This window comes from Tauraco erythrolophus, chromosome 5 (genome assembly GCF_009769465.1).
Source record: "Tauraco erythrolophus isolate bTauEry1 chromosome 5, bTauEry1.pri, whole genome shotgun sequence".
Lineage (NCBI taxonomy): Eukaryota > Metazoa > Chordata > Aves > Musophagiformes > Musophagidae > Tauraco > Tauraco erythrolophus.
This window is the reverse complement of record NC_141469.1, coordinates 29,067,280-29,078,876: the sequence shown is the minus strand read 5'-3', so window position 1 is coordinate 29,078,876 and position 11,597 is coordinate 29,067,280. Positions and strand designations below refer to the sequence as shown.

General features: G+C 42.3%; 1 protein-coding gene across 1 annotated transcript; it reads left to right on the top strand.

Annotated features, from left to right (window-relative positions):
• The first annotated feature begins 3,562 nt into the window (after positions 1-3,562).
• SLBP (stem-loop histone mRNA binding protein) lies at positions 3,563-11,118 on the top strand. Its single transcript, XM_086612025.1, has 8 exons — positions 3,563-3,606; positions 4,233-4,364; positions 6,904-7,008; positions 7,545-7,604; positions 7,860-7,991; positions 8,660-8,809; positions 10,154-10,238; positions 10,961-11,118. Exons 1-8 carry the CDS (start codon positions 3,563-3,565, stop codon positions 11,075-11,077), a joined length of 825 nt encoding a protein of 274 aa, XP_086468151.1. The 3' UTR covers positions 11,078-11,118.
• Positions 11,119-11,597: the final 479 nt, after the last annotated feature.

Here is an 11,597-nt window from a genome sequence, read left to right as displayed (position 1 = left end):
CCAACCAGGTTTAAATTTCTTCCAAGAAGTGACATGTATCTTCTATTGGCAGGTTTCCACTGGGAAAATCTCCTTACAGGTGATACGTTATCTGTGTTTGTAGAAACTGTCCTTCACTAGCAGTTCTAGAATGCCATTGGTTATGTGTACTTTGGTTTGGTTTTAAAACTGCTCGTCAGAGGTCACAGTGATGAGGGTGTCTCCCCCTCCCCTTAAAATTCCCACTGTGGAGTGAAAGTGCTTTTCTGAAGGGTTTTCTTTGCTGGCAAGGACAGAAAGATGCAAGGCAGCTGTAACCCCTAAGCCGTGTTACAGCAGCTAGTTCTGCCTGATAAACTGAATTTAACTTGTACATAGTGTTATGCCAAAAGCCCTGCATGGGCTTCCAGGCTGTCCTCTATATGGCAGCTTTGGATGTGTGCAGGTAAACATGCTGTTAAGTCATCTTAGACCAAGGCCGAAGGAAACGGAGTTTGCGCATGTTTTGAACCTATGCTGACCTTCAGACGTGTCCTTGGTTGAAGAACACAGTTCTGTTTTCCATAGCAGGAGAGGTGCCACCATAGCAAACTGTCCTGCAGGAGCATGGATGTTTATGCAGATGCCACACAGAAGATGCGTGTGTTTGTACAATTATGGTAAGGCCAGGTGAAGGGAAAGGAACTTCCAAGGTAAACCCCTCACATTGTGCTATTTTCAGATCTCAGTGTTTCACTGAGCATAGAGCCAGCCTGACCGTTGCTGCCCAAAGCCAGGCGTTGTGGAGACATCCTACGACAAACATCTCTGAGGAGAAAAGTACATGACCTGTGTACAACATTTGAAGGGCAAACCCACGAAGTGAATGCAGTTCTCCCTTGCCCCTTCTCAAAATACTACTGATTTCAGCCAGGAACGCTAAGTATGTAGACATTCCACTCAAAAAAGCATTATTAAACAGCTAAAATGCCATTTCCAAGTACATATACATAGCAAGGAGTCTTTGAGATACATACATACAATGAGAATAGATGCAATTTGTATAAGTGGAACAATTTAATTTGGTGCATTCACAAATGGGAAAAAAAAATCATGGAAAAGTCGAGGAAAATAATTTAAAAGCAATAGAAAGGAAGCTAACTGCTGAGATTTCAAACTTTAATTTCTAAAAGACGTTGCAAATTACTGGCCAAAGGCTCTTGGTCTGGCCTGGTGCAGTTGCCAAGGCAGACAGCAGTGAGCAGCTGTCTTTCCCCTTCGGAAGCTGTTTGTCTTGCTTGGAAGTTAGTGTGAGTGTCAGTATTCATCCACCCATTGTCTCACACAGCTTTGCAAAAAACACATTCAGCCAAGCGGTTGAATAGTATTTGTGCCTTTTTGGGAAAAACGTAGTGATTTTCTCTCAATTTTAACAAGACACCGTGCAATAAGCTTTGTGAGTACCTAAAAGGGGCCTACAAGAAAGCTGGAGAGGGACTTTTTACAAGGGCATGCAGTGATAGGACAAAAGGCAATGGATTTAAACTGAAAGAGGGGAGATTTAGATCTAAGGAAGAAATTTTTTACAATGAGGGTGGTGAGGCACTGAAACAGGTTGCCCAGAGAAGCTGTGGCTGCCCTATCCCTGGAGGTGTTCAAGGCTTTGAGGCTTTGAGCAACCTGATCTGGTGGCAGGTGTCCCTGCCTGTGGTAGGGGATCTGGAACTAGATGATCTTTGAGGTCCCTTCCAGCCCAAACTGTTCTATGAATTCACCGTGAAGATCTTCAACATATCTGAGCGATTCTGAGCTTCACTGCGCAGGTGCTTCCTCTTGGCCGTCGAGACCACATATGTATCACTGCAGTAACTGATCTCTGGTAGAAGAACATTGGTGACCAGAAAGTACAGGATGAGTAAGTATTACCTGAGTGTGCTGGGAAGGGTTTGATGAAATAGGCTGGGGCTTTTGTTGGAGCAAAAAAGGATGGGTGTATTGACTATGGGCTTTCTCCTCTTGCACACCAGTCCTGTGAACTGAAGCAGGAGGTGGCACTTTTTCATCCCTTTGAAGGTTTCAGTTGAGGTATTGTGACAGCGATTATTGTCATATGCTCAAAACAGACTATTTTCTGTAAAGCTGAATCAGAATGTGTGGACTGCATCTCAACAAGAAGAAATAAAATACAGGATTAAACGCTCTCGGGTAACTGCATACCTTAGAAACTGAATTCTAAAAGAAAAAAAAAGTTTACTTTGAGAACAATATTATTTCCTGTGCCTTATATCTTACTAATGTCAATAAATTTTATTAAATTAAGAATATTAAATCTCTCTGATTGTTTTAACCTTAATCTGACAAGAGTTGATAAGTTTGGTGGTCTGAGAAGCAAGAAAAATACCTCGTGGAAAAAAGAAAATTAAGTAGGTTCTATAACAGGGGAAACATCCCATTCTTATTGATACAGTCACTTAACCTAGAGGTAACTTTACCATCGTTTTTGTGATTTTACCGCCTTTGCTGTTGTTACTGTGATAGTTCCGTCCAGTGTCCAGGAAGCAGCACCGAGGCCAGAAGAGGAAAACACTGCCCAGTTTGTGCTGCACCTCTGTGGAGCATCCCACCAGCCCTCAGCCCACGAGGGCTGCAAAGGTGTTTTTATTTAAAGTCGTGCTTGTGTTCTGCTGTAAGAGTCCTCTGGATTGTTTGTCAATTCCTGTTGCAAAGGGTCGGTATATACCATATGTCAGAGATGAACAGGACCTCAGTGTGCCTGCGGAAACCCTATCCATTTGCAGTTAAAAACGCTGGAAAACTCCACTTACTTAAGCACAGCAACCTCACGGCGTTACCCAACCTTATTCAATACTGATATGAAACGTTATTTAACGTTGTGTCGCTTCGTAAAATATAAATTTATGTCACAACAGCCTTTGAACTGACCGTTTAAATACCGAGCGCTCCTCATGGATTAAAGAGCCGCGCTGATGGCTGCGCCCCTCCCTCTTTAAATCTCGGGAATCTGTAGTTTTCCTTTGGTTTTGGCTATTTTTCGTTGCTGAACAGGGGCGGCGCTTCGCTTTCACTCCGCGGGCCGCAGGTTCGCCGCGTTGCGGGTCCCGCCGCTCCGCCCGGCCCCTCCCCACAGCCCCCGCGCGCCAAAACCGCGCGCTGCCGCGCTTGATTCTCCCGCCAACACGCCCCGGGGCGGAGCCCGGCGGGGCGGGGCGGGGCCGGCGGGGGCTAAACCATTACACCAGCCGGGGGGGGGGGCGGCGATTGTTAGGTGTCCTTAAGGCCGCGTGTGCCGGGGGGCACCGCGATGGGGACGGTGTGTGCTGCGCGCCCAGCAGCGAGCTGTGCTTGGCGGGGACGCGGGCTGGCTGCTGCGCTTTCCTCCTTCTTTCCTCCCCCCCGCGTACCTGTCCCCATGGAGCGGCCGGCGCAGGCGCCCCGCGGGGAGGCGGGGCGGGCGGTGTCAGTCAGCGCCGGCGGGAGATGCGAAGGGGCTGAGCGGGAAGGCAGGTCGCGCTCTGTCGCGTTCCGCTGCCGTCCGCTCGCTGTCCGGCTCTTCTTGTAGCCTCTCCCGAGGGCGCCCCGCGCCATGTCCTTCCGCCAGAGGAGCCCGCACGGCGGCATGAAGAGCAGGTAGGGCCGCCGCGGGCAGAGGCGAGGGGTGGTGGCACCGGCGCTCGTCTCTCCCTTCTTCTCTCCGGTCGTGGAGCGGCGGCCAGCGGCGACCCGCCCTCGCTCCGCGTCCCTCAGGCGGGCCTCGCGGGGGTGGCGGGGGGGAGAACTGCGGCCCGCGCGCACCTGCGCGCGACCTCCTCACCCCCAACGGCCCCCCGCGCGGCGTGGCGCGGCCGCTGGCCGGGGTCCGCCATGTTCCCCCGCAGGGCAGCCGGCCGCCCCTCGCTGAGGTGCGGGTCCCCCAGCGAAAGCCAGGCGGGGCGGGGCTGGGCCGCCGGGAGGGGAGCGGGGCTGCAGCTCCGGCGGGGGGGAAGGGGTGTAAATGCCAACGCGCTCCCCGCGTTGTCCGCCAGGGCGGGCGGTGAGGGGCGGGTTGTGGGGCCGTTAGCGGCGGAGCTCCCTTACGCGGGAGAGCCGCCCTCTGAGGGGACCTTAAGGCCCGCACCTACCTGTGTCGCTAAGCTCGATTTGTTGGACTAAAATTAGTAAATAAACTACGATGTCCGCATGGGGCGGCGTTTCAAAGAAGTTAATAAAATAACCACCTAGCGTGCTCACGTTGTCTTTGATTTGTCTGCCGCCAGCCCACAGCCTCCACCTCGCTGGTCCCACGGAAGGAAACGTGGCGCCGATGGAAAGCGGAGAAAGCAGCATGAATCCGATTCATCCGTTTTTGATGAGAACAAGTACAGGCCTTCTGACAACAGGCCGGACAGGTAGGCAACGCTTGCGATAGAAACAGCTCTGCTCTTTTGTTCATCGGGAGCTGTTGAATTGACTGTTGCACTCAATTTTTCAAGCCCTGCCTATTTATAAACCACTCGTGGACCATAAATAGCTGGCCTTAAAGGAGGGAAGAGAATCTAGTGCAGTGTTCTGATCTTGAAGTCACTTCCTAAGACTAAACCTTTTTCATTCTTATGTCTTGTATTATGTTCTTCATCATTTTCTGTCCCATTTCGTGCTTACTTACTGCTATTTATCATGAAGCAATAACTGCACAAGCCAATTATGTTTGTTTGTGACTATAGGCTGTACATAGTGTTATGGTAAAATTAGATGAGACGACAAATTGAAAATTCAAGTCTTAAAAGTCATCTTTCTTCATATTTCTGAAGGTAGTACAGGCTATCTTGAGAAGTTGTGTCTAGGTACGTCAGCAAATGTGTGGTGGGGTCCACTTTCAAGTGCACACATTTTGTTCATAGGACTGGTCGCTGCCTTTCTTACCATTTCCCAGCACAGGTAAACTTCAGTTTAGTGAAAGAATCTTACTTTACATCACTGTCTACACCTGAGCTATTCGTGCCATGGTTCCTTTAGTCTCTTTTATCAGTAGATGGGAGTTGTGGCCTGCAGCCTGGTTGTGTGAATCTAGACTTCTAATCTAGAATGAGACGGGTTCTCACCTGTAACTACACATTTTTCTTTGCTGATAATAAGCAGGGAAGATATCAGTCAGTGGCTTAAATTACAATATCCATAAATTAAATTAATTTCAGGAAGCGTGTTTGAATAGGAGTATAAAGATGAACCTTTACAGCTCGCTTCATCAGTTTCAGCCTAAATGAGCAATGTTTTTGTGTGCCTTCCAGTATTTAATTGAACAGGCATACTTTCTCGTTTAGTTTGGATTCAGCTCTGATCGAAGCCGTTATCTTCCTGTGGTAAAACTCCCTTTTGTTTATGCTGATTCAAGGTTGTCAAAATACAATTTTAAAATGGGAAGAGGATCAGGATGGAGGCTGGGTAATACAACAGATTCAGTCGGTGGAGTGGGGGTGGTGCAGTTGTAGCCTTGTTTTTCTGCACCTGTGGCAGAATTTAAGCACAATATGCAGACCTATCACAGCACCAGTGTGGAAAGGCATGTGGGGATGAGGGTCTGAAGACAGACAGCTAAGCTTAGTATGTCTGGCACCAGTACTGTCGCAGAGTAAATTAATTGAGAGAAAAAACTGTAGAACCTCCCACATTCTCCCTAATTCTGTGTATACACAGCACAGGTACAGAATCAAACAAGTGTAAAAAGGTATGACAGAGTCATGTGGAAAAAGCTCAGATGGTGGGACTAACTGGGTACTTCTGGGATTGCGCTGTTCTCTCCCATGGGAGAACGATAACTGAGTGCAGCCTGCGTTTCTGCAAAGTCAGAAATCAAGATAAGCAAATGCTAAAACTCTTTGAAGGTTGGACAGATATTTGCAGAGGGACTTGTACTGCTTGCTATGTTGGTAACTGGGTTGGTAACTGGGTTTCGTCTAAAAAGAACTTTAAGTTTCAATTTAACAAAAACTTGAAAGTAGTGCAAGCTGATTTCTGAGCTGGGAGCAAGGAGGAAGTTGGAACTGGTTTTAGTGCAGATGGATCTAATTCCCTGACTTCAAGAGACTTCTTTGCACAGAATCCTGGTAAGTCTCCAGAGTGCTTCCAGATCTACTGAGAAGACTCTGGTCTGTAGGATACAGTTTTGAGTTTGTACTTTAGGAAAATCGGTTGTCAGGAACACAGAGACTGGAAAACATATTCAACAATCTGAATGCAGGCAGCTGTTGTTGGCTGGAAAGGGATATAAGCTTATTCCTTGTAATAATCTGAATCTACTTGTGATGCTAATGGGCTACAAGAATGTTGTAAAATATCAGTTTGCAAAGCCATAGTAAATCTCAGTTTACTAGCTAAAACTTGACTGCTCTTTTGTGCCTTTGCCTTCTCTACGAGGTATATTTTTGCACAGTGAAGCTCTTGGTGTCATCATGTAAATTAATTAGCTGTACGATGTAAATCTGTGTTCCAACTTTTTTGTCCCTTCTATAGCTAATGAGTCTGCAATCATGAAAGAATAAATATTGGTTGACTCATTTAGTGGAGTGAAAGTAAGTGAGTAAATTAGTAAAGTTGCTATTTCACATGCTATTTTCTGAAAGACACCAGCTTAAAGTTATTGAAAGCGTAGGCTAGGTCCCATGCTGCACTGCCTTGTTTGTATAGCTATTTACATAAACTTTTTAAGCAGAAAAAAAAAAAACCAACAAACTCCAAACCACACAACCTCATGGTGGAACTCTCAACTGATGCTTAATTTTACAATGATGATATTTTAACAGAACAATACAAGATTTTTACAGCCATTGTGAGTAGTGTAAATGAATATATAAAATAGCTATCAAGCCATGAATGGGGGAGATGCTGGGGGGTGGGAAATACAATAAAATAAAATTTTAATGTTGAGGCTTTTTTTTTTTTTTTTTTCAGTTTTACAACACCAGAAGGTCCTGGACCCCTTTCCCGGTGTTCAGATTGGGGAACTGCAGTGGAAGAAGATGAAATGAGGACCAATGTTAACAAAGAAATAGCAAGGTACCCATGGGTGTTTAAGATGCAGTGGGGAAAGGAGGGGAAATGGTAGTTGTCTTGTAGAATCTGTCTTGACTTTTATTTTTAACTTCATCATTGTAGTAAAAACAGACCAACCTTAGCTTCTTGCCTGCTGCTTTTAGGTCAGCTCTGGCTTAAGTTCTGCAGGAATGACATAGCATACTCTCTAGGGAGTTGATGTGTATCGCTAAATATCTCCCTTTTGGAAGAAACCTTTCCTGAATCTCTGAGATTGAATTACTTTGAACGTCCTTCCACTAATTATTCTTTTTGCATATCATTGCTATAAAAAGATTTTTAGGGAAAAGACTTAGGAAAAGAAAGTCCTCAGATTTATTTTTTTGGAGGAGGGAAAACTGAAACATTAATTCCATAGTGGAAAGGGGTTTACTGTGTCTGGGTTGACTTCAAGACTGCTGCTTAGCTGAGAAGTAAAATCAACTGTGAGCTGTGTCAGTGCAGCCTTACATGTTATCTTTGTGTATTTATATTCTTAATACTGATTTGAACTCTTACAGATACAGAAGAAAACTCCTGATAAATGAATTTGCAAGAGAAAGGAAGTCTTCCTCTGGAAGGTAGGTTAAATTTCTAGCTTAGCTGTGGAAAATCCTGACAGTAGGTCTGAATTTTCACATATACCATGCTGCTTCTGAAAACACTTAGTTTGAAGTAGTTCATCTTAAATCTGTTCCAACATTGTAGTTCTGTAACATCCAAGCATTCATTTGAAAAGTTTTAACGTTTTTCTTCATGATCTTCTACATGTGGGTTTGTTTTTGAGTATTGCTTGTTTTCTAGTAGTCCCAAATCTACAATGTTTTTTCTTTCAGTTCGGATTCAAAGGAGTCCACTGTGACAGTAGAACTGGAGACAGATGAAGTGGTTTTGATGAGAAGACAGAAACAGATAAACTATGGAAAAAACACAATTGCATATGATAGATACATTAAAGAAGTTCCTAGGTAAGCTGGTTTTGTTTCTGGAAAACTAAATGTTTGATGGTAAGTCACGCCTGTTCTTTATAAGCATATTAATGTACTAAACTTGGTAATCTGAGGTATTCAAATAGATGGCATCTACAAATTAAACCTTCTAAGACTTTTTACCAGATAATTAAATGAGATGTGGATTTTTTTATTTATTTTTTTTTACTAGTCGGTACATGAGGAAAATCCCTTCAGACTTTCTCATGCTGCAGAAATGGAAGTGAAAGTTCTTTTGGTTATGCTCGTCAACTACAAGAAATGAAACTGCTTTTTGCAATCAATTTGCTGATTAGTAAATGAAAAGACAAAATGGACTACAGTTACTCTTAAGTTTAGAATATGTTATATGCAGAAATTTCAAGCTGAAGTTTTCAGACCTAAGATTGACAATACTTTTTTTTTTTTCATTTGACTTGAAGACAGAAAAACTAAAATGTTCATATGGAGATGATAGCTTCTCACTTGAGTGCTGGAATTGCACAGTAGTGTTTTCTTATAAGTAACATAATTGCTTAGGCTCATTACAACCCAGCAAATTCTGTGTAGTAGGCCATCAGTCTTAACATAAAGCAGTTTTAACAAAGCTATATGATATGTCTATGTGAAAAGCATTAACAAATTTTTCATGTCTAATATCTGAATAGATGCCATCGTATACCAGGAGTTCATCCCAGAACTCCAAATAAATTTAAGAAGTACAGCCGTAGGTCATGGGACCAGCAAATTAAACTGTGGAAAGTTGCACTGCATTCCTGGGATCCACCTACTGAAGAAGGATGTGATCTGCAAGAAATGTATGTATAGAGTATTCAAGATTATCTTTATAGAAATCAATATATGAAATATTATGGTAAAAAAAACCCAAACCAACAAAACAACCACAAAAAACACCATAGCCCTTTTTGAGATGAGTCAGTGATTGCTGATGTTGTCATTAGTTACTTGTCCACACTTAGTGCTATTCAGTTCCTTCTTGGTCAAAATAGGTAACAGCTTTCTGGACCTAGTTGGTATGTTGGTATGACTACATTTACCCATTGTCCTTGCAAAGGCATGCATATATATCCCTTGCTTCTTTAATGTGTGTCTACTGGGTGAAATCAGAGATCATTCTGCAGTGCTCCATAAAAGGAAAATATCCCACCATTGACACAAGCTGATTCAGAGCAGTCTGCAGATCTGTGGTGGAAGCAGTGCTGGAGACTTCTCTCTCATTGACAGGTCTCATGAACATTAAGCTTGGACAAATACAGCGTGTGAAAACCTGCTGCATAGCCTTCTCTCTCGCTAGTTCAAGAGCAGTGGTATAAATTCTTGTTTCTTGAGCAAAGAGGAGGAAAAAAAGTACTTGTAAAATCTTCTCAAGGTACCATTAAATGAAAACCATGTCCACAAGAGTTCACGGTGCAAGCTACTGTGGTATTCTGCTCTAGAAGATGTAGAAAAATGTAACTAGTTACTTTCCTGTACAGAAACCAATAAAGCTGATCAGGGAACATTCAAAGTAAAACTGGGACTACAGAATGAAGGGACACAGATGTAACTAATACCTCAGGAAATGGTTTTGTGGTAATAAACTACTGTTTAACAGTGATGCTGATTTTAAAACCAATACGGAGCACTGGGATCTTGATGCAAAAGCTTACTTTTAGCTTCCTTTTACTTGTAATCAAGGTAAGGGGAGTTATTTCAGCTTGAAATTTCAACTCTATGCATTGGTGTTGAAATACCAGTCTGTCTTCAGATGCTGGGGTCTAGTTCTGTGCATAGTGGATATTAAATCTTACGTTGCAAAACAAATTGATGAAAACCTTGTCTGGAAAAAAACCTTCCTTGCTCTTACGTAACATTTGTCCTCATTTGTATTGAGGCACTGTTGGAGCATTGGGTATTTTGTCTTCGACAAGTTGCCGTATTCAGTCTCAAGACTTGAATTTAGTCCTTGGCAGTCTTGGCTGTATTGAGTTGATCTGCTCTTCTGTTTGCCTTCTGCAGTTTGCCACTACTGTCCCTATGGTCTCTGTAGGTCTCTTTGCTCTTGTTTGGCTGTCGTTTTCAGAACTGCACCTACAAAGTGCAACTTAGTACTAAAAAAACCAAATTTGTTTTAAGCTGTTTGCTTTTTAATTATTTTACAGTAGTCCTGTTGACCTTGGTGAGATGGAGACGGAATCTGTCGGAAGTAATTCTACTGAATCTCAAACAAGCTGTCAAGATAATGATGTAAGTATATCTGTCATTTGCACAAATATTTGTTAATAATCAGTCCATTACTTAAAATTATATCCAGAGTAGCCTGAATATGTGAGAAATTCCACAATTTGCTGTGTTTAGAGACTGTTTATAAAGATGAGTGATCTTTAATGTCTGTCAGTAGTCTGAGTTCAGAGGATTAGAACTTAAGTGACAGGTATCAAATGACAGATATCTCATTTTTCATAGCCTGCAAAAGAAAACTTATATGTTCAAAGCATCTCAGTTGTGAACTGAGTAGCAGAAGTAGCAGAAATACTACTTTAGATTGCAATATCTAATGTTAAAATAGGATGCCATTTTTTTCGGCACACTCAGACTTTTTAAATCAGGCTCTTTTTATATCCAGAAAGCATTTAGTACAGCTGAGCTGTAATCTTCAGTAAAGATCTAGTAATGTTTTTCTTACTGGATTTGTTTCTCTGATGAATACTGAATCTGTATAATGTTTTAATGTATGCATATACAGATCCTTAAAACATTTGCAAGAAATCTTAGAATGTGGTTGAATGGGCAGAAGCCTTCATTTAAATCTCTTCAATCTTAAGAATAGCCTTGGGTTTTTGTTTGGCTTTAAAGTGTTTGTAAGCTTCTGTTACAGGGTGGTCTAAATGAACTACAGAAGCGAAATGAATTATTGCATAATGAAACCTGTATTTAACTGCTGATTATTAATTGACTTTGTATTCCAGGATACCTGTTCTGGCAATCCCACCAAAGTTAGACATGTTGACTATCAAGCAGAAGGTGAATTTGACTTGGAAGTGTGTTTGAGTGAACCACTTAAAGATTTCGATACTGTGAGTTAAATAGTCTTGTATAAACTGTTTTAGAGGAAGTTTCTTTTAAATTTGAGAGGTTAGTTGGTTTCATAAAATGTTAATAGTAAGAAAGCTTAAGTGAAGTTGAAGATTGTTCTCTAAGTTGTGGTTGGTCTGCATATTCTCTGGACCAAATTTATGTAAAAATACACTTAAGTTGTGTGACTTCTTTTTAACTTTTAATTTATGTATATCAGATTTTTTATAAAACCTTTCAATAGAAAAAAAATAGCCAAATGCGATATTATCCGGAAGTAATTATAAGTAGTTTAAGCAAGATGTTACTGACTTCCACCCCGCCTCCTTGTGTCCATAATTTCAGTTGTCCACCTACAGATCGAGAGCAAAGTAGGGAGATTTTTTGAGCATCTGTGTGTTATCTTGTTTTTTCATCTGGCTCTTCTACAAAGATCTGTCTCGAAATAATACAGGTGGTAGCTGAACCATACTGCTGATTAGTAACTAATTAGTTATTTACTGCAAGATTAAACAGCTTTACCTTTAAAAA